Here is a 24368-nt window from a genome sequence, read left to right as displayed (position 1 = left end):
GAAAGAATCAACTTGCCGTACAGGATGTTGCTAAGTAAGAGGTTATGGTGGTAGGGGCAAGATACTGGCAAGAATAAAGGATTAGCTGACTGGAGAAGGCAGAAAGTAGGGTTAAAGAGGACTTTTTCAGTATGGCAACTAGTGGAGACTACTGGAGCAAGGGTCATTGTTGGGGCCACAACTATCACGTTATAACGATTAACGATCTGGATGAAGAAACTGAGAGGCATTGTTGCGAAGTTTTCTGATGATATGAAGATAGGTGTAGGGACAGGTGTTGTTGAACAGGCAAGAACGCTGCAGAAAGACTTGGACGGGCTAGAAGACTGTGGTAAAGAAGAGGCAATGTGGGAAAGTGTGAGGTTATGCACTTTGGTCAGAAGAATATAGGCGGAGACTATGTTACAAATGGGAAAAAGATTTGTAAATCTGAAGCATAAAGGGGCTTGGGAGTCTGGGTGCAGGACCCTTTTAAGTTTAACATGCACTTTTAATTGGCAATTAGGAAAGTAAGTACAATGTTAGTATTCAATTTAAGAGAGCTAGAATATAAGTACAGAGATGTACTGCTGAGGCTGTATCTGGTCATACTACACTTGGAATATTGTGAGCAATTTTGGTCCCCATATATAAAGAAGAATGTACTGGCATTGGAGAGGATCTAGAGGAGGTGTACAAGAATGATCCTGGGGATGAACAACTTGCCGTGTAAGGAGCAGTTAAGGACCCTGGGTCTGTGTATGTTGGAATTTAGAAGGATGAGGGGGATTTGACTGAAACTTACAGAATTCTGAGGGGCCTGAATAGAGTGGATATGGAGAAACTATTTCCACTAGTAAAAGATACAAGGACCTGAGGGCATAGCCTCAGAGTGAAGGCACAACCCTTTTGAATGTGAGAAATTTTGGCAGGTAGGATCAAGGAAAACCCTAAAGCTTTCCACAGGTATGTCAGGAATAAAAGAATGATAGAGTAAGATTAGGACCTGTCAAGTACAGTAGTGGCAAGTTGTGTATGGAGTCTGAAGAGATAAGAGCGGTGCTAAATGAATATTTTTTGTTTGTCTTTTTCCTGTGGGAATACTATGTTGTCAAGGACTGAAAATGTGTTGCTGGAAAAGTGCTGCAGGTCAGGCAGCATCCAAGGAGCAGGAGAATCGACGTTTTGGGTATGAGCCATTCTTCAGGAATCCTGAAGTCCTCACTTTCTCCTTGAATATTGTCAAGGAGAATACCGAGATACAGGCTATTAGACTGATGGGATTGAAGTTCATAAGGAGGAGGTGTTAGCTATTCTGGAAAATTTGAAAATAGATAAATCCCCAGGGCTGGATGGGATTTACCCTAGGATTCTCTGCGAAGCTCAGGAAGAGATTGCAGAGCCTTTGGCTTTGATCTCTGTTGTCATTGTCCACAAGAATTGTGCCAGAAGACTGGACGATAGCAAATGTCCCCTTGTTCAAGAAGGGGAGTAGAGACAACCCTGGTAATTGTAGACCAGTGAGCCTTAATTAAGTTATGTGTAAAGTGTTGGAAAGGAATAATTTGATTAGTGATAGTCAATACGGTTTTGTAAAGGGTGGGTCATACCTCACAAACATTATTGAGTTCTTTGGAAAGGTGACCAAACAGGTGGATGAGGGTAAAGCGGTTGATGTAGTGTATTTGGATTTCTGTAAAGGGTTTCATGAGGTTCCCCATAGTAGGTTATTGCAGAAAATACAGAAGAATGGAATTGAGTGTGATTTAGCGGTATGGATCAGAAATTGGCTATCTGAAAGAAGACTAGGTAGTGATTGATGGGATTTGTTCATCCTGGAGTTCGGTTGATAGTGGTGTACTACAATTATCTGTTTTGGGGCCACTGTTGTTTGGCATTTTTATAAGTGACCTGGATAAGGGCGTAGAAGGATGGGTTAGTAAATTTGTGGGTGACACTAAAATTGGTCGAGTTGTGGACAGTGTGGAAAGATGTTGCATTTTACAGAGGGACATAGATAAGCTGCAGAGTTGGGCTGAGAGGTGGCAAATGGTGTTTAATGCAGAAAATTTGATTCACTTTGGAAGGAGTAACAGGAATACAGAGTACTGGGCTAATGGTAAGATTCTTGGTAGTGTGGATGAGCAGAGAGATCTCTATGTCCATGTACATAGATCCCTGAAAGTTGCCATCCAGGTTGATAGGGTTGTTAAGGCGTATGGTATGTTAGCATTTATTGGTAGAAGGATTGTGATTCAGAGCCATGAGGTCATGTTGCAGCTGTGTAAAACTCTGGTGCGGCGGCACTTGGACTATTGCATACAGTTCTGGTCGCCACATTATAGAAAGGATGTGGAAGCATTGGAAAGGGTGCAGGGGACATTTATCAAATATTGCCTGGTATGGATGGAAGGTCTTATGAGTGAAAGGCTGAGGGACTTGAGGCTGTTTTCGTTAGTTAGAAGAAGATGAAGAAGTGACTTAATAGAGACATACAAGATGATCAGAGGATTAGATAGGGTGGACAATGAGAGCCTTTTTTCTTGGATTGTGATGGTTAGCTTGACGGTAAATAGCTTTAAATTGGGGGGGTGATAGAGGACAGATGTCAAAGGTAGATTCTTTACTCAGTAGTAGGTGCATGGAATGCTTTGCCTGCAACAATAGTCGATTGGCCAACTTTAAGGACGTTTAAATGGTCATTGGATAAATATATGGATGATAATGGAATAGTGTAAGTTTAGATGGGCTTCAGATCAGTATCACAGGTTAGCGCAATATAGAGGGCTGAAGGGCCTGTACTGCACTGTGTGGTTTTTGTTCAATGTTCTAAGATGAAGTATTACTTCAGCCAGAAGGTGGTGAATCTGGGGACCTCATTGCTGCAGAAGGCTGTGGAGGCCAAGATATTGAGTGTACTTGAGACGGAGGTAGATAGATAGGTTCTTGATTAGACTAGATTACTTACAGTGTGGAAACAGGCCCTTCGGCCCAACAAGTCCACACCGCCCCGCCGAAGCGCAACCCACCCATACCTCTACATCTACCCCTTACCTAACACTAAGGGCAATTTAGCATGGCCAATTCACCTGACCGGCACATCTTTGGAGTATGGGAGGAAACCGGAGCACCCGGAGGAAACCCACACAGACACGGGGAGAATGTGCAAACTCCACACAGAGAGTCGCCTGAGGCGGGAATTGAACCGGGTCTCTGGCGCTGTGAGGCAGCAGTGCTAACCACTGTGCCACCGTGCCGCCCACTAATTATTAATTATTGATTATTATTGGGACCAAGGGTTACAGGAAGAAAGCAGGAGAATGGGGGTGAGAAACCATGATCGAATGGCGGAGCAGACTCTGAGCTGACTGGACCAATTGTACTTCTAAATTGTATGAACATAATTGTTGCATTGGTGCCAGATAGCATGGATTTGGCATGCATCCTATAAAACTAGACTCTTGTGGAATGGTGGTAATACTTCTGAGTGTGGTGCTGGAAAAGCACAGCAGGATGGGCAGCATCTGAGAAGCAGGACAGTTGACGTTTCTGGCAAAAGCCCCTCATCAGGAATGAGGCTTGTGAGCCAGGAACTGCAGAATCTGGAAATTTGAAACATTCTGTTAATTATCTGGTGGGTGATTTGTGAATTTATCACTCCTGGTTTTTGTTTTATTTAATGTATTCAGTACCTGAAGCATGTGGCTCAGCATGATATGACGCTGAGGCTGGCTCAGTTTGTTGTTTCTCCATCATTCCACTGGATTCATGAAAGCCCTGAAAATGATATCCATGAACTACGTCATGCTTTGTTGTTGAAGGACAACTGACAATGCTTATGCCCGTGTACATTCACCTTGAGAAAATATGCTTTAAAATACTATATAATTGTTGATATTATTAGTATTTTTGAGTGAACTTTGTTGACCCAAGTAAAACAGAAGTTGTACTCTACTCAAATGAATAATTTTATGATCAGTCAACATGGCTTGAATGAAATATTTGAGAAATTACAAACAAATGACCAGAATTCCTATAGGAATTTGATAGAACAGAGTAGAGTTAGGTATCATTTTAGAGTTGCAGCTGCATTCTCAAAAAGTGAGAAGGCTGCACTTGACTTAATGTGGTAAAAAAGACCATGCCTGTTGCACTGAAAATTGTTCCAAATCAGAAATGCTTAACCAGACTACAAAAGTTTCTTGCATTAAATTTTAAATTAGTTGTCAGATCCAGGATAAAAGCAATCAATCGTCAATCAATCTGTAAATTTCATTGATGGAAAAGCAGATTAATTTTTCACAGCACCTGTGCATAGTCCAGGATGTCTAACAGCCCACCAGAATCACTGACTTGCAAGAATTTTACTGGCTGTTGTGATATGTGCCTTTAAGGGGGCTTTATTTTGTCCTGGTTCTCTTGAAGAGAGGTGTTGTCAATGTGTCTTGGCTCTATGGAAAGCAGAGTAAATAACTTTGGCTTTTTAAAAATTAGACAAAGGAAGCATGAGTGTGAGGACTCAGACCCACAAAGGTTTAGGGTTTTAGTGTTTACTTTCAATTTTTGAAGTTGAGGTTTTTTGAAGTTGAAGCTGTTTTCTCTCTGCTGCTAGATTCGTTCTGTTGATGTTCCTTTCTCTTGGACTCGGGGAGATATCAAGTGAACAAATCTGTTTTGTTGAATTTGCCTTAACTAAGATGTACTTGGTATGGTATGCTGCTATATTGGAACAGTGAATGAGTAGTAGTTGAAAAAAATATTATTTTGCAAAGTATTTCCATACATTTTTAAGGTTGTTCCAATTTTTTTTTGTTTGTGTTTAAATGTCGTGTAAGAATAAAATGTGTTTTGCTTCAAATCTAGTAGTGTGATCAACCAAATCACATCTAGAACACAGCACCTTACACATTTAAATAAAATAAAAGTTAGGGTTGAGGCTACTCTCCTTGATATATTTTGAGGGGGTTTGGTCTGGTTCATGACATTAATAAATAAATTAATCTTACAGTTATAATAACACCTTATGTCACATAACAACATGAGTGCAAATGTGCAAGATGGATCAAGGCAACTATTTTGGGAACAAACTTTTATCTTCTTGGATTGTTATTTTATCCACTGGATGTCACTGAAGATGAGCATTTGTTCACCATTCCTGAGTGGATTGAAAGCTATTTCACAGCAGAGTTAAGAGGCAAAAATATTTGACTTTCTATTATCAAATGTAAGCCATGTAACTTTCTTCCTTAAATAACATCACTGAAGTGTGTGATTTTGAACAATAATAGTTTCATGGTCACCATTATAGATATTAGTTTTATATTTCAGATTTATTAAATTAATTTAAATTGCAGAAGTTGCTGTGGTGAGATTTCTAATCATATACCCATAGCATTAACTTGGACTTCTGGACGACTAGTCCTGTGACATTATCATTACGCTGTTACTGACTTATTATCCAATCATCCTTGAAAAGCCTTCTTGAATAGTTACATGAAGGTACTTCCACAGGAGGAGAACTGGAAGAAATATAGAAAATGGGAGCAGGATTGGGCCATTTGGCTTTTTTGAATCTGCACTGCCATTCAATACGATCATGCCTGATCATTCAACTCGATATCCCATTCCCACTTTATCCGCACAACCTTTGATCCTTTTGGCTCTAATACCTACATCCAACATCTTGAAAACATGCTGTTTTGGTCTCAATCATTTTCTGTGGCAGAGAATTTCACATACTCATTACTGCGGTGAAGAAATTTCTCCTAATCTCCATCCTAAATGGTCTACCTTGTATCCATAGAGTGTTACCTTTGGTCCTGGACACCCCAGTTTTATTCTTGCATTTACCCTGTCTCATCCGATTAGAATTTTATAGCTTTCAACGAGGCCTCCGCTCATTGTTCTAAACTCCAGTGAATATAACCAATCCAGTCTCTCTTCATATGTAAGTCCTGCTATCCCAGCGATCAGTCGAGTAATCCTTCATTGTATTCCCTCCATAGCCAATCCTCAGATACCAATGCACCAGATGTGGGCTCACCAAGACTCTATACAATTGCAGCAAGATATTCCTGCTCCTTTATGTAAATCCTTTCACTCTGAAGGTCAATGTATCATTTGTCTTCTTCACCACCTGCTGCACCTGCATGTTTCAGTGACTGGTGTCCAAGAATGCTCAGGTCTCACTGCATCTCCCCTTTCCCAAACCAAAGTGGATAACCTCATATTTATCCACATTATATTTCATCTGCCATGCATTTGCCAATTCAGTCAACTTGCCCAAATCGCACTGAAGCATCTCTGTGCCCTCCACATAGTTCAACCTCCCACCCACCTTTGTGTTGGCTGCAAACATAAAGATATGAAATGTAATTACCAAATAAATCATTAATATATTGTGAGTGGGGGTCCAAACACTGATCCCTGCGGTACTCCACTGGTCACTAACTACTGCTTGGAAAATGACTTGTTTATTCCTACACTTTCTTTCCTGTCTGCTAACCAGTTGTCTCTCAATATATATTACACTCAATTCCATGCACTTTAAGGCAGTGATTTTCTTTGTACCTGCTGCACTTGTCCTGCCAGGTAGTTGAGGTTGTAGCTTTGAGAGGTTTTCTTGAATAGGTTTTGTGAGTTGACATGCTCACAATTTGCTAACATGGAGAGAGTGACTGTTTGACTTGGTGAGTGGGATGGCCATCCCATATAAAGTTGAATGTTTTGAGTATTCGTACAGGTGCATTCTTGACTTGTGCTTTGTAGTGGCTGTAAATGATACCTTTCTAAAACTATTTTTACTATTTTCATTTTTACCCAAGTTACTGCTGCAACTTTTTCAATCTCCCATAACAACAAAGAATGTAGATCCTTATCTTAGCAGTGAAGAAGTATGAAGGAATGGAAGTTGTTTTATAATGGTGTTATGTCCTGTTCCCAGAAGATAATCCCAAAAGTTTTTGATAGATACAGAACAGATTTTTTTTTGTACATTAAATGTATTTCTCAGATCTCGCTATGTGTTGTGAAATGATACATTGCTGGGTCAGTAGAGAGGCTATAGTGAACACAATTATTAGGAGTACAAGTAGGCCATTTGGCTCTTGAAGCCTGCTCCATCCTTAAATTAGGTTACAGTTGATGAGATTGTGCCCTCTATTTCACTTTGCTGTGTGCTGTCTAACCTTGACTGCTTGATCCAAATTTGATCATTTCAGACTCTTGAATATGTTCAGTGACCCAGCGTCTACTCCCTAGAGAAGAAAATTCTACAGACAAACAACTGAATGGAAAAAGTTGTTCCTAATCACGGTCTTAAATGGGAGTCCCCTAGTTTTTAAACTGTAACCGTTTGTTCTCAACTTTCTGTCAAGGATTACAGTTCACTTAAGTTCATTTTACCTAATTAAATGAAACAGTTATGAGTGGTAGCCTGTGTACTAAATTGTCACAAAGCTGAAGTTAAATTGTACTTCTGCTCATATTATACTGCTTTCAGCTAATAACCAAGTGTTGGCTGGGCCCTATATTTCAAGTAAATCAGTGTAGGATAATTCAAGGTCACAAATATATCCGAGATTAAACCACAGATATAGCTTATAGACTGTGGTCCTTTTCCACAAAATTCCTCAAACAACGTGACTAGCATGATGACTCGCTATAATTGAATGAATATTTGGATCACTGACAGGAACCTGAGGGTAAAAATACGCAGCTACCACCCCCACACTGAGTGATGATGTCACTTCCGCCCCCATCATGGCCACTCCCACAGCCACTTCCAGCCCTCACATCATTGCTGATGCCACATGCTCAGTGACTTCCGCCACCCCTACTGCCATGATCACCACCACTTCCGCACCCACCAGTGCCACTCACCTGCATTCTGCTGACACGCCCCCCACAGACCCCACTGTCACTTTCCCCACCCCCCAAAACCCCGAGGGGAACATTACCCCTGCTCATGCCTCTACCCACATTCCCCCCACCATCACACCCACTCCAGGTACTGGCTCCGACCCCACTCCCAGCTCCACACCCACACCAGATCCCAGCTCCCAGCCCTGCCGAGTTTTCACCATCCCTCCAGACCTCCCACTCACTGAGGACGAACGATCAGTCCTCAGCAAAGGACTCACCTTCATCCCCCTCCGTCCATGCATCAATGAATTTAATACACGCCGTGACATCGAACAATTCTTCTGTCGCCTCTGCCTCCGAGCTTACTTTCACAATCAGGACTCCCACCCACCTTCCGAGGACCCCTTCGCCCACCTCCAACACACTGCATCCACCTGGACACCCCGCGCTGGCCTATTACCTGCCCTCGACCTCTTCATTTCCAACTGCCGCCGGGACATTAACCGCCTCAACCTGTCGACCCCCCTCCCCCACTCCAACCTCTCACCCTCACAACGTGCAGCCCTCCAATCCCTCTGCTCTAATCCCAACCTCACCATCAAGCCAGCGGATAAAGGGGGAGCAGTGGTAGTCTGGCGCACTGACCTCTACACCGCTGAAGCCAAACGCCAACTCAAGGACACCTCTTCCTACTGCCCCCTCGACCATGACCCCACCCCCAATCACCAAACCATCATCTCCCAAACCATACAGAACCTCATCACCTCAGGAGATCTCCCACCCACAGCTTCCAACCTCATAGTCTGGGAACCCCGCACTGCCCGGTTCTACCTCCTTCCCAAGATCCACAAGCCTGACCACTCTGGCTGACCCATTGTCTCAGCATGCTCCTGCCCCACTGAACTCATCTCTACCTACCTCGACATTGTCCTATCCCCCCTAGTCCAGAAACTCCCCACATACATTCGAGACACCACCCACGCCCTCCACCTTCTCCAAGACTTTGTTTCCCCGGCCCCCAACGCCTCATCTTCACCATGGATATCCAATCCCTCTACACCTCCATCCGCCATGACCAGGGCCTCCAAGCCCTCCGTTTTTCCCTCTCCAGACGTCCCAACAGTACCCTTCCACCGACACTCTCATTCGTTTGGCTGAACTGGTCCTCACCCTTAACAATTTCTCCTTTGAATCCTCCCACTTCCTCCAGACCAAAGGCGTAGCCATGGGCACACATATGGGCCCCAGCTATGCCTGTCTCTTTGTTGGCTATGTAGAACAGTTGATCTTCCGTAATTACACCAGCACCACTCCCCACCTCTTCCTCCGCTACATTGATGACTGCATTGACGCCACCTCATGCTCCCGCGAGGAGGTTGAGCAATTCATCAACTTCACCAACACATTCCACCCTGAACTTAAATTTACCTGGACCATCTCTGACACCTCGCTCCCCTTCCTGGACCTCTCCATCTCCATTAGTGACGACCGACTTGACACTGACATTTTTTACAAACCCACCAACTCCCACAACTACCTGGATTACACCTCTTCCCACCCTACCTCTTGCAAAAATGCCATCCCGTATTCCCAATTTCTCCGTCTCCGCCGTATCTGCTCCCAGGAGGACCAGTTCCACCAGAGAACACACCAGATGGCCTCCTTCTTTAGAGACCGCAATTTCCCTTCCCACGTGGTTAAAGATGCCCTCCAACGCATCTCGTCCACATCCCGCACCTCCGCCCTCAGACCCCACCCCTCCAACCGTAACAAGGACAGAACGTCCCTGGTGCTCACCTTCCACCCTACAAACCTTCGCATAAACCAAATCATCCGCCGACACATTCCGCCACCTCCAAAAAGACCCCACCACCAGGGATATATTTCCCTCCCTACCCCTTTCCGCCTTCCGCAAAGACCGTTCCCTCCGTGACTACCTGGTCAGGTCCACACCCCCCTATGACCCACCCTCCCATCCTGGCACTTTCCCCTGCCACCGCAGGAACTGTAAAACCTGTGCCCACACCTCCTCCCTTACCTCTATCCAAGGCCCTAAAGGAGCCTTCCACATCCATCAAAGTTTTACTTGCACATCCACTAATATCATTTATTGTATCCGTTGCTCCCGATGTGGTCTCCTCTACATTGGGGAGACTGGGCGCCTCCTAGCAGAGCGCTTTAGGGAACATCTCCGAGACACCCACACCAATCAACCAAACCGCCCCATGGCCCAACATTTCAACTCCCCCTACCACTCTGCCGAGGACATGGAGGTCCTGGGCCTCCTTCACCGCCGCTCCCTCATCACCAGACGCCTGGAGGAAGAACGCCTCATCTTTCGCCTTGGAACACTTCAACCCCAGGGCATCAATGTGGACTTCAACAGCTTCCTCATTTCCCCTTCCCCCACCTCATCCTAGTTTCAAACTTCCAGCTCAGCACTGTCTCCTTGACTTGTCCGGACTTGTCCGACCTGCCTATCTCCTTTTCGACCTTTCAACTCCACCCTCTCCTCCTTGACCTATCACCTTCATCTCCTCCCCCACTCACCCATTGTACTCTATGCTACTCTCTCCCCACCCCCACCCTCCTCTAGCTTATCTCTCCATGCTTCAGGCTCACTGCCTTTATTCCTGATGAAGGGCTTTTGCCCGAAACATCGATTTCGCTGCTCCTTGGATGCTGCCTGAACTGCTGTGCTCTCCCAGCACCACTAATCCAGAACCTGAGGGTGTTAGTCAATGGTACTTATTCTAATGTGCAGTTTTAAATCGTGTTATTCTTTTGTTTATGCATTACAGGTAGAATATCTTCAGTCCTGAACACCAATGAGTGTGTACCAAGGTGTCATGAACACAGTGATTTTCAGAAAGTGGAAGGTAAGTTGCATGGAACATTGGGAAATATAAGGCAATGCATAGCTATATTCAAGTACCCATCCAGATGCCTTTTTAAATTATGTAATAGTGCTCACCTTCACCATCTCCTCTGGCAGCTCATTTCATATATGTACCACTCTCTGCATGAAAAAGTTGCTCCTCAGGTCCCTCTTAACTGTCTCCCCTTTCTCCTTAAACCTATGCCCTCTGGTTTTGGCTTCCCCTACTCTGGGCGGAAAAAAGACCTTGGCTTTTCACCCTATCCATGCCCTCATGATTTTATAAACATCTCTAAGATCATTCCTCAGCCTCTGATGTTTCAGGGGAAAAAATGCTCCAGCCTTTTCAGCCTCTACTTACAGCGCAAACCCTCCAATCCTGGCCACATTGTTGTTGATCTTTTCTGAACCCTTTCAAGTTGAACAACATATTTTTTACAACAGGGAAACTCTAATTTAATGTACGATTCTAAAATTAGCCTCACCACTGTCCTGACAGCCACAACATGATGTCCCAATTCCTATGCTCAGTGCACTAACCAATGAAGGCAAGTGTGCCAAACACCACCTTCCCCATCCTGTCTACCTGTGACTCAGCTTTCAAGAAACAATGTACCTGCACCTCTAGATCTTTTTGTTCGGCAGTAATCCCTGAGTCCCTACCATTAAGTGTATAAGTTACTGCCGTGGTTTGCCTTACCAAAATGCAATGCTTCACAATTATCTAAATTAAACTCCATCTGCCATTCCTCGGCCTATTGGCCCATCTGATCAAGGTCCTGTTGTACTCTGAGATAATCTGAAGTATCCAATTAGCTTGCTCCCCTGGATTCCAAATGACCTAACCATGCTAACTAGTCTGCCAAGGTGAGCCTTGTCGAACACCTTGCTGAAATTCATATAGACAATTCATGCCTTCATCAATCTTCTTTGTCATCTCTTCAAAGAACTCAACCAAGTTAGTGCGACATGATTTCCCATGCACAAAGCTATGTTGACTATCACTAATCAGTCCTTGCCTTTCCAAATGCATGTAAATCCTGTCCCTTAGAATCCTCACCAACAACTAACCCACCACCGACATCAAACTCACCAGTCTAAACTTCCATGGCTTTTCCTTATCACCTTTCTTAAATAATGGCACCACATTAGCCAGTCTCCAGTCTTCCGGCACCTCACCCATGGCTGTCGATGATACAAATATTTCAACAAGGGACCCACCAATCTCTTCACAATTTCCCACAAATTTAGCCAATTAAGTATTCCTTGAAGTATGTTCACTGTTGTAACATCTGAGGTGGTGCAACAAATTTGTGCACAGCAAGTTTCTACAAATAGTAATACTGTAATCATCAGAAAATCTGTTTTAGTACTGTTGTTCAAGTAGTACGTGTTGGCTAGGACCCATTACGAGTAAGTCGGGTCCCCATTTGACCTTGGAGTATACTATTAAATGGTTTCCGTGGTTGTGGGCATGTTCACTGAGCTGGGAAGTTGATCGGCAGACATTTTATCTCCTGTCTGCTAAACAACTTCCCAGCCTGGTGAATGTACCCACAACCACGGCAATCGGCAACCAAGCTACAGATTTTTTATGCTAACCTTGAACTATTAAATCGTACAACTACTTTGGGCAGTTCTTTAAGTTTTTTTGCTGTACACAAACTGCTTAGGAACTTAGACATCCATACACATTTCTCAATCCACCACATCTCTTCAAGTTTATTCATTCAGATATTAAGACATGACCAGGGTGTTAAAAGTTTTCTATGTTGAATAAGAAAAATCTGCAGAAGGTCATAGAGTTATAGAGATGCACAGCATGGAAACAGACCCTTCGGTCCAACCTAGTCCCACCTGCCAGCACCTGGCCCATATTCCTCCAAACGCTTCCTATTCATATACCCATCCAAATGCCTCTTAAATGTTGTAATTGTACCAGCCTCCACCACATCCTCTGGCAGCTCATTCCATACACGTACCACCCACTGCGTGAAAAAGTTGCCCCTTAGGTCTCTTTTATATCTTTTTCCCCTCTTCCCCCTAAATCTATGCCCTCTAGTTCTGGACTCCCAGACCCCAGGGAAAAGACTTTGTCTATTTATCCTATCCATGCCCCTCATAATTTTGTAAACCTCTATAAGGTTACCCCTCAGCCTCCGACGCTCTAGGGAAAACAGCCCCAGCCTGTTCAGCCTCTCCCTATTGCTCAAATCCTCCAGCCCTGGCAACATCCTTATAAATCTTTTCTGAGCCCTTTCAAGTTTCACAACATCTTTCTGATAGGAAGGAGACCAGAACTGCATGCAATATTCCAACAGTAGCCTAACCAATGTCCTGTACATCTGCAACATGACCTCCCAACTCCTGGACTCACTACTCTGACCAATAAAGGAAAGCATACCAACCGCCGTCTTCACGATCCTATCTACCTGCACTCCAAGGTCTCTTTGTTCAGCCACACTCCCTCGGACCTTACCATTAAGTGTATAAATCCTGCTAAGATTTGCTTTCCCAAAATGCAGCACCTCGCATTTATCTGAATTAAACTCCATCTGCCACTTCTCAGCCCATTGGCCCATCTAGTTCAGATCCTGGTGTAATCTGAGGTAACCCTCTCCGCTGTCCACTACACCTCCAATTTTGGTGTCATCTGCAAACTTACTAACTGTACCTCTTATGCTCGCTCCAAATCATTTATGTAAATGACAAAAAGTAGAGGACCCAGCACCGATCCTTGTGGCACTCCACTGGTCACAGGCCTCCAGTCTGAAAAACAACCCTCCACAACCACCCTCTGTCTTCTACCTTTGAGCCAGTTCTGTATCCAAATGGCTAGTTCTCTCTGTATTCCATGAGATCTAACCTTGCTAATCAGTCTCCCATGGGGAACCTTGTCGAACGCCTTACTGATGTCCATATAGATCACATCTACTGCTCTGCCCTCATCAATCCTCTTTGTTACTTCAAAAAACTCAATCAAGTTTGTGAGACATGATTTCCCACGCACAAAGCCATGTTGACTATCCCTAATCAGTCCTTGCCTTTCCAAATACATGTACATCCTGTCCCTCAGGATTCCCTCCAACAACTTGCCCACCACTGAGGTCAGGCTCACCGATCTATAGTTCCCTGGCTTGTCTTTACCACCCTTCTTAAACAGTGGCACCACGTTTGCCAACCTCCAGTCTTCCAGCACCTCACCTGTGACTATCGATGATACAAATATCTCAGCAAGAGGCCCAGCAATCACTTCTCTAGCTTCCCACAATTCTAGGGTACACTTGATCAGGTCCTGGGGATTACTGTAATCTGTAGTCACATACTGATCAATAATTTCCCCTTCCCCTTAAGTGCTATTGAACAAATTTGTTTCTCATAATTAACATTAGTATGAGGTTCAAAGTGTGTTTTTGAAGTCTTCAAAGTACCTCTTTTCTGATCATTAGTGAGATCTAAGCTGCAATACAATTTGTAGCACTCTTTCCCGAGCACCAATTGCAGTCCATACATACTCAGATTTTGAAATCAATTCTTTAGCTATTTCATAGTTTTTCCACTGAGAATGAAACAATTCCAGTTCTGCTGTGTACGTTTTTACATTTCCACAGCAGCAAGGGCTGGAATATGCGCAACTAGATTGATTCACCAGAATCACATTTTTGGACTCAGCTGGTGAATGCAATCACAGACTTAGAACTCTGTCTCCATCAGCTACAATTTCAATTCTTTATCAAAGTAGCCTTTGGCCAGCAGGCTTATTGAGACTTTATTTTAAACTTAGTTCTTGCTGTTCCTGCTGGGTCTCCCTTGGCCCTTAAAACTCCATGCATTTTCAACTGCCACACACTGGTACCACGTTGCAAGTGAAATGACTGGTACTAATTGTATGCATCAGCCCTTGCAGTGGTAATGGTCACATGATTACAACAAGTCAACCCACATATTCAAGTATAATTGCAGGCTCAGAAGAGAAATTTGTCACTGCAAAACATACCCTGAAATTGCATAAAGATCAATGAAACTACATAGGTATTTAACCTTCCTCGGTTTAAACTGTGTAAGTTCTGATCACTTTTTTAGAGAATGAGTTGGAGGTTGGTTTTATTATCCACTGTTTATAGCAGGTAAATCACATTAGTAGCAGTACTTGATTTTCATGGCTTTTGATGGCATATTGATGCTTTTGGAATTTTAGCACAGAATTATGACAAAACCAATGACTCTGGTGAGTTACATTTTCCAAATTTGGTGGACCTTCGACAAGTGACAGTACTTCCAAAAGTAGAATGGCAACGAATCCAGGATAATTTGAATAACGTAAATAAAGAAGCAGAATTTATACGTGCTCAAAAGGAAGAAAAAGAAGCCTTGCATTTAAAATCTAAAGAAGTGACTAAATACTGGACAAATACCATTGCAGTAAGCACATTTCACACTTCTGTTTTATTGTATTATACAGCATTTATACTACTTTGTTGTTTGTATGTATTTATCTCAGTTCAATAGCGAAGTGTTTATATGCACACTGAATTTCTACTGTATTCTGAAGTGAGAAGTTGAATTATTTATGCAATTAATTGTATCTGACAAATGTAAAGTGAGTGTAGCTAATCAGACGTACAGAGGTGAGAATGTGAGATCTGAGACATGTACTTTGGTTAATTCTCTGGTAACAATCTTGACTCCTCTCGTTTGATACTGAATTTATGCAATAGCAATCAAAACAACATTGCTGAGTTGTGGGTGTGATTTCTTGGCATTTATGCAATTGGTCAGAAAAACATGGATCCTGTTAGATTTTATGTGCCCTCCACCTGATTTCTGGCAAACCAGAATGTTGAATTTGATGCCACTATATACATTACCTTGATAATGAAGAGATTATTAGAGAGAGTTTCAACCTTTTTTAAATTCATTTTTGAGGAGATTACTATTTGTTGGATTTTTGTAGCGTGCTCCAGACTGTATATTTGTATTTTTAAAACTCTTGACAAAATTTCATGTAATAAGATGCTAGTTAGTGATATTAATAGGCAGATTATGGGCTTAAGAAATTAGTTGCATCTTCTGGGTAATTATTCTTAACTGTAGTAGTTCTCTGTAGGAATCAGTTACTAATGGAGTGTTGCAGAACTTCACCTTTTATTAATGTTTGTTATAGGGAGAAATATCAGAGAGGAGTCTTGGATTCTGTGTTTAGCATTACAAGCAATTGTTATTCAGGGCTCTTTTACCACACGTGGGAGAGGCCAGAAACCACTCCAAATCTGACTTTCATGTGGGACCCAGTTGCATTCTTAATTACAGCTCAGATTGGAGGAGAGGTCAATGACACTCTTAACTTTCCCCAGCTCAGTACAACATTTTTACACCTTTAATGTTCCAATAATTACATTTAACATTGATTTCATTGTTAACCACATCCCACTAATCCATCCATCCAATCCAGTAAACACCCAATCAATAATGGATAACTCTATGGACAGCCCTAGGTCCTCTGATAATCTCATGACATTTACCAGATACCACCTCCATCTGTCTATCGGATCTTACAATGCTTAGGATAGTTACACACCTTCCCAGACAGTTGCCAGCCACATTGCATTATCGGCCATAACTTAACTACTTGCTTATCTTGAATAACTCTTCCAAAATCTCTACTAACTTCAGTATAGAAGATTAGGAAGGATATAAGTTTCTACTAATTGTTATAAAGTCTTTAAAATCAACTGTAATATTAAATGACTATGACTCTGTGACAGCCTACAAATTGGGAATAACCCTTTTCTCACTTCAGCTTGAAAGATCAAACAAAAAGTCTTTCTGACTTGCAGTTGTAATTACAACCCTCACTACTCTTATGTGAATTTTAAACAAATCTTTTACTATTTCTACTCAACATTTTCCATTGCTAATTTTCTTTTCTTAAACAGAAAACATCTATTTGAATTTCACTGATGAGGGTGAGATTCAATGACTTCACAACTTTACCAAGCCATTAAATGAAACTTGTTCAGATTCCACAAATAACTAGGGGACATAATAACATCTTCACTTTGTATTTGATAATCTTTCTCTGTAATTCTTCCCTTGATCTTTGGGGGTAAGAATCTGCACTTAAGCTGTAATTGTTTATCTCTGTGTTTTACAACCTTTTTGTGCTCCCTTAGCGGTTCTCTATTCACATCATTTGTTGCTCCCTGTTCTGTGCTATTGAGGGGGGCAAATTTCACTCTCTACAGTTGGGTGCTGATAAAAATTCAACTTTCACACTAATTTACTGTTTGCGTTTCTAACTTACAAAACCTAAAACTACATTCCGGATACTGTAGGATCAGACTTTCCTTTTTTACTTTCTAACAAACTTGGGACTATGCCTTAACTAAGCTGTTCAAAAATACCCCATATTAAAGTGCTCATATGTGTAGAACTGCCTGTTTACAGAAACTTGAGTAAATGCCCTATTGTTTCTTCTGGTCAGGACCCTTTTATGACCCCATGGGACCTTGCTTTTTCTACCCACTATCTCTGTATGGACACCACCAGTCTGTCTGTGAACGTCGGCTCTATGTACCTGCAAACCCTTTATTGCAACTTATGTCAGCTAAAAAGCACCAGGTTACCATTTTATTAACTTTAGTCATAGGTGGCTACAACATGGTCTCGATGAAGACAAGGTTGGACAATGTGCGGTGGTGATGATGGGGGATGGGAGGGTCGGGGGGCGGCGGGGGGAATGTTTTGTAGATCATGCAAAAATCTGTGATTGCATGAGAAAGATAGATTACCAGCACATCTTTGAGAAGGTTTGACATGATAGAGAATAATATATCTATTTTGCAGATGGATGTAACTTGATATAGATGAAGATCGTATTACCTAACACTGAGCATGTGCACACCATTCAAGATCATAAATTTAAAACTATAAGAATTGAGTCAGAGAAAGATCGAGATTTAGGATCTAGGATGTAACCTGTGTATCATTTTCTGCACAACTGATGCAATGAGGTTGTAGAAGAAAGAAAATATATTATCAGATCATCAGCTAAGATACACTGTCAGTGTATAAGACTTCCTTTTAAGCCTTATTAATGATAATGTGGAGGGATTTAATACTCTGTCAGTGTGCATAATACAGTGGCTTGGAACAAGCAAACATGAGTGCTGTAGAATGATGACTAGTTTAAAGATCCTTCGTAATGACAAAAAAGGCTGGGAGGATAGGATGGTGATTTGCTCCAGAAAAATCATAAATCTTTTAGATTCAGTTGAGGTCTTTAAATGGATTAAAAAACTTACATTTAATCGATGTGAACTATTTGTTATATTTATATCTATACATAAAATCTATATAGACCATGTAATCTATTTCCGGTAGGTAAATTCAGGATAACAAATGAAGATGCTTTAAAGTTATGTAAGCATTGAACTAGGTTAATTATCTATCATTTGATAATCTTATTGATATATCCTAGTATTCTGTTTTCTTGTCTTATATCTTTTATGTAATCAGTGGTACACTCGTAATTCTGTTATAGAGTAATTGAGTCATAAAGCATGGAAACCGACCCTTTGGATGAACTGGTCCATGCTGACCAAGTTTCCAAACTAAACTTGTCCCACTTGCCTGCATTTGGCCCATGTTCCTCCAAACCTTTCCTATTTATATACTTATCCAAATGTCTTTTAAATGTTATAACTATACCTGTATCCACTTCCTCTGGCAGTTTGTTCCACACACTGCCCACTCTCTGTGAAAACGTTGCCCCTCATGTCCTTTTTAAAACTTTCTCTGCTCACTTTAAAAATATGCCCCCTAGTTGTGAACTCACTAGCCTAGGGAAAAGATCCTTGCTATTCACTTTACCTATGCCCCTCGTGATTTTATAAAACTCTATAAGGTGACCCCCTCAACCTCCTGTGCTCCAGTGTAAAAAGTCCCAGCCTATTTCGATAAGTCAAACCCTCCAGTTCTGGCAACATCCTGGTAAATCTTTCCGGAACCCTCTCCAATGTAATAATATCCTTCCTTTAGCAGGACGACCAGAACTGCACACAGTACTCCAGAAGAAACCTCACCAACATCCTGTACAACATCAACATGACTTCCCATGTCCTATGCTCAAAGTCTGAGCAATGAAGGCAAGCGTACTAAACACCTGTCTACCTGTGACACAAACTTCAAAGAATTATGTACCTGAACACCTAAGTGCCTCTGCTCTACAATACTATCCAAGCCCTGCCATTAATTGTTTAATTGCTGTCTTGTTTGTTTTACCAAAATGCAAAACCTTGCATTTATCCCAATGGAACTCCATCTGCCACTTCACAGCCCATTGACCCAATTGATCTAGATCTTTTTGTAATTCTTGATAACCTTCTTCACTGTCCACTATACCGTCAATTTTGGTGTCTTATAGAGTCATAGAGTACAGCATGGAAACAGATCCTTCAGTCCAACCCGTCATGCGACCAGATATCCCAACCCAATCTAGTCCCACCTGCCAGCACCTGGCCCATATCTCTCCCAACCCTTCCTATTCACATCCAAATGCCTCTTAAATGTTGCAATTGTACCAGCCTCAACCACTTCCTCTGGCAGCTCATTCCATACCCATACAACCCTCTGTGTGGAAAAAGTTGCCCCTTAGATCTCTTTTATATTTTTTCCCTCTCACCCTGAACCTATGCCCTCTAGTTCTGGACTCCCCAACCCCAAGAAAAAAACTTTGCCTATTTACCCTATCTATGCCCCTCATAATTTTGTAAACCTCTATAAGGTCACCCCTCAGCCTCTGATGCTCCAGGGAAAACAGCCCCAGCCTGTTCCGCCTCTCCCTGTAGCTCAAATCCTCCATCCCTGGCAACATCCTTGTAAATCCTTTCTGAACCCTTTCAACTTTCACAACTTCTTTCCAATGGGAAGGAGATCAGAATTGTCTTCTGAGAACTTATTAACCATGCCTCCTGCATTCTCATCCTAATCATTTATATAAATGACAAACAAAAGTAGACCCAATACAGATCCCTTTGGAACACCGCTGGTCACAGGTCTCCAGTCTGAAAAACAACCGTTCACAAAAGTTATCTTTGGAACAAGTTATTAGCTCATCCAAAAAAGGCTGATGTGCTGCATTCACTCAAAGTGGAGCTAAATTAGTTTCCAACTATGATTTTCACTGGAGTATATAAGCGGTAGATTGAGCATTGAGCGTACTTTGGATTCATAGGACATGTTTCATCATCTAATTTTGCTCTCTATCTTGCCCAATATTTTCTTTTCTTTTTATTTTGTTGTGCACTTAAGTACTAGAGATATGAGGTTGAGTATGAATGGAAGTAATGTATATTAGTGAATTAATCCATTATAGAATGGACTTGATGGATCAGCTAAGCTCTTTCTTGTTCAGCATTTTAATATGATGCTAAGGTAAGTAAAAACAGCTAATCAGTGTTTTTGCAGCTATATCTGTGTTTTGCTCCCTATTTGAATGGTCAGTTGTTTTTAGGACAACAATCTAAACACTGAATAAGTAGGTAGTCAATGCGCTACAATTGCTAATCTTTTTATCCATAAGGACAACGAAAAAAAGTGTTGCTTTATAGAAGTTTCTTTAAGTAACCAGCATTATTATGATATAAGCATTATTTACAAACTGGCTGTTCTTTCTTCCCAGACAAAAAATATGTCTACAAATATTTCCGATGAATGTTATTAATCAATAATAAGGTAAAATTACACAAGGAACTTAATATTCAATTACAAAAAAAATTGAAATTCTGTTTAGAATTAGAATGATCAAGCTCAATATCAGGTTTTTGGAATCATTCTAAAAACCATATTACTTTATGCAAAATTATGAGACTGTTGTGGAATGACAATGTAGCACAACTGGCTGTTGAGGATCGCATTATCTTGGACATTGGAGTGTACTACATTTGCAAAGTCAATAATATCTTGTGTTAAAAATGTTCAAGCATGAAGTAAAAAAAAAATCACATCACATGATCTGTATTCTAGGGACAAAGGCAAAAAAGGCTCGATGCAAGAAAACTGCGTCAAGAAAAGGAAGAAGAAGAGAGGAAACAAATTGATATAGAGGAAGCAAAGTATATGGCACAAAAAAGAAAAGAAAGCCTAGAGCGAGCTAAAACACTGCTTTTCTATCAAACTGACAGAGTGAAAGGACTAAATGTACAGTATGAATTTTTATTTAAATTTTATTTAATGTTTTTGAATTCATACAATATTTCTATTTCAATTCATTTCGAGGTAATTTAAATGTGATCAATTTTTTCCTTTTTTTATTTTTGAAATTTGGCTGCAATACAATAACAATATGATGGTCTTCTATAAATCTTTCACAACATTACTAATGCATAGTACTGTTTGGAGTCTTCAACTCTTTAATTTCTATATCTCCTGACTGTCTTTTATATCATTTTCATTTATTTAGGGAAACAATAATATTGCTATGGCTTGTGCAGCATTCCTGAAGTTTGAATTCTGTTATCTTCCATGTAATGCACAAGAAAGCCTAAACTGCCAGTGTTGAACACACACATGGTTTGATCCCTAAAATATTTTTAGATGTCATGAGCTTGGACATATGATTTTGTTTTCCTCTTATGAAGTAAAACAGTGTAATTTTCAGTTGAACATTTGGAGGAAATTTTAAGGGAGAAATATACCAAAATCTAGGAGGATCATGCAATAAGTTTTGTTTTAGGGTTTTTTAAGCCAGGAGGAGCAGATGCAGTCTTTTAGATTTCACAAGGAAAACTTGTGTCATTCCTGATCTGGCGTTTCCTTCCAAACAGTTCATGATTTTTAGTTAACCGTATTTCTGTTCTGTCTCTATTTCGGAGTCCATGTTATATTTTAAACAACAACTTCAGAATCTCATTATATTTCCTTGCATTTTCATCTCCTTAAAGTCCCAACTTGCCTCATCTATTTGCCGTTTCCAATTTTTCTCTTTATTACCAAAATACTAGATAGTGCAAATTCCTGACGTGCAAATCAGAGTGGGTACCTGATGGCTGTGGCTTGCCAACATGCCTGACCCTACCAAAATGCAACTGTTTCTTCAGAACCATGTCCCTGAGTGCTCCATGCAAACTAGCTTTGATGAACATCAGCCTCTTCGCATCATTATATCTGCTGTCAGACCAAGTCAGACATTTCTGATTGCCATATTATAGCAAGGATGCGATTGGTCTGGAAATGACACAAAAGAGATTCACAGGGATGTTACCTAGGTTGAAGCAATTTCAGCTACAAAGGGTGAGGTTAGATAGGCTGGTGTTGCCTTCCATACAGCAAAGGAGACTGAGGGTTGATCGAAGTGTACAAATCTCTGAGGGTATAGACAAGGTAGACACTGACAAACTTTTCTCCTTTGTAGAGGAGTCAGTAGCCAGGGGACATAGGTTTAAGGTAAGGAGCAGGTAATTTAGAAGGGATTTGAGGAATTTTTTTCACCCAGAGGGATGTGCTTACCTGGAACTTACAGCCCGATGGTTGGCAGAGGTAGCAACCCTCAAGGAATTTCAGAGCAATTTAGGTGAGCACTTGAAACACCATAGCATTCAAGGCTATGGGAAAAGTGCGAGAAAATGCAATTAGAACAGATGGATGTTTGACCATTGCATGGACACGATCGGCAGAAGTGCCCTTCCAAGCTTGAATTTGAAGGAGAGGGACAACTATGGCTTGCATGCTTCTACTTGATCCCTTTGGTGCAGGGACACACATGCATCTCATTCAGCAGCACAGGATGCTTTTGCATTCATATGGACACACACATCTTATGTTTCTTAGTTTGCTTTCTTATTGCTCACTCACTCAATTTTTCCCTCCCCTAATTTAAATTTACCATACCTAACTTCTGTAGGAGCATAGATAAATCTCAAGGCAAGCACCAAAGAAATTTGTACTGCTCATAGGAAGACCTCTCTTCTTAGGCAGTCACCTTTTGAAGTCAGTTTGAGTAATTCAATTCAATCTAATGTTTTGCAAGTATGAAATCATCTCTCTGCAGTTGTGAAAGTTGAGCCACGTGATTAAACCTGCTAATCTTGAAGTTCTAGTTGCCGCACCCCACATTTGAACCTACAGGAATATCCTAGCATTTGTACTTTTCAATACACTATAGTATGTACTTCAATTGCTTTCTTAGCACAATCTCACTGACGTAAGAGTTGCCAGCTTCTGTATCTCACATAGCTTTTTAGTGGAGAAGGATAGGCAGATAGCTTGTAACAGTGGGGAGCACTGAATGGTCAACCTGTCAGTCAGATAAGTGAGCACATGCAACACCATTATACAACACCATGCTTTGTAAACATTAGACTTGCATAAACTGCTGGCACATGCTGCAACAAGGACATGAGAACGGCCATATAGTCACAGAAGTCCAACATGCAAACAGTACCTTTGGCTCAACTTGTCCTTGCCACTCTGTTTTCACAATTAAATTACATTTGCTGGAATTTCGTCCATATCCCTCCATACCCATCCCATCCATGTGCCTATCTAAATGTTCCTTAAATGACAAAATTATACTTTTGTCCACCACTACCTCTGGCAGCCTGTTCCAGGCACTCACCACTCTGTGAAAATAATTGCCCCACGGAGCCTTTTGTGTCTCTCCCCTCTTACCTTAAACCTATGCCCTCTAGTTTTAGACTCTCTTACCATGGGGAAATGCTGTTGGCTATCTAATTTATCAATGCCTCTCATGACTTTATAGGGTCTCTATAAAGTCAAGACCTATGTCGTCTTTGCTCAAGGAAAAAAAGTTCCAGCCTATCCAACCTCTCCTTATAACTTGTGAAAATCAAAGGGTTGTAAGGTATTGTCAGTTACGGGCACTGCCACAATCAATCAAGGAGCCCAATCTATTATAGTCCAAGGGTTTGGCTGAAATTGTTCCATGCATAGTCCTGCCAAAGTATGGTCACTAATCATTTCTGCCTCTTCAGTCATTGGTATTCTCCCAGAAAGATGCCCAAGAACCCAGGGTTTGCCTAATTAATGAAGTAGAGAACAGAAGATTGCACAAGAGAGGTTACTCTAAGTCATGATGGATCACGAGCCATAAAATACTTCAACTGAGATAGGGAAGATTCTGCCAAGCAGATATTGCACAGAGTTCTGTTCCATGTACTTTAGAAAATCAAAGGTTGATTTTATTGAAGTTTCCAAAATGTTATGTAGTTATACTTAATATAATTTAAGTATATAAAGAGAAACACTTTTGGATGAAAAACCTAGAACTAGGGGCATAGTTTAAAAATTAAAATATATGTAAACATTGTGCAATGTAGAATGAACTCTTTTGCAAATGACAGATTTCTGCAGATGCTAGATCAATTGTTAATTTTAAAATCTTTGATAGACTTTTATTAAACAAATGCATTCAGGGTTATGCTGCACAGGCATCTTTGATACTAGACCAATCATTGTAGTCATTGGCAATCACTCACTAGGAAATTCCATGTCACTAGGATCCTTGTGTGGCTGATGAGCCCAATCCTAGAATCTCATCTCCAAGTACACACTTGGCAGATGTTTCTGAGAAGTGGAATTGGTCCTTAGCCTCAAGATCATTGGAATTCCTTTCTCAGGTTCTTTTTCC

At 41.3% G+C, this 24368-nt stretch overlaps 1 protein-coding gene across 3 annotated transcripts in view; it reads left to right on the top strand.

Annotated features, from left to right (window-relative positions):
- The window catches only part of cfap210 (cilia and flagella associated protein 210), a 193092-nt gene that overhangs the window by 143981 nt on the left and 24743 nt on the right, over positions 1–24368 (top strand). For 2 of the 3 annotated variants that reach the window (XM_072579274.1, XM_072579275.1), the window contains exons 3-4: positions 10644–10721; positions 20747–20920. In XM_072579274.1, coding sequence (XP_072435375.1) covers positions 10671–10721; positions 20747–20920 — 225 coding nt within the window. In that variant the 5' untranslated portion in view covers positions 10644–10670. Of the gene's footprint in view, positions 1–10643; positions 10722–14918; positions 15143–20746; positions 20921–24368 lie in introns of all 3 variants that reach the window. The other variant, XM_072579273.1, reaches the window with a different exon arrangement.

Source organism: Chiloscyllium punctatum, chromosome 10, assembly GCF_047496795.1.
Source record: "Chiloscyllium punctatum isolate Juve2018m chromosome 10, sChiPun1.3, whole genome shotgun sequence".
NCBI classification, from domain to species: domain Eukaryota; kingdom Metazoa; phylum Chordata; class Chondrichthyes; order Orectolobiformes; family Hemiscylliidae; genus Chiloscyllium; species Chiloscyllium punctatum.
Note: the sequence above shows the minus strand (reverse complement) of the source record. Positions and strands in the feature narration are given on the sequence as shown.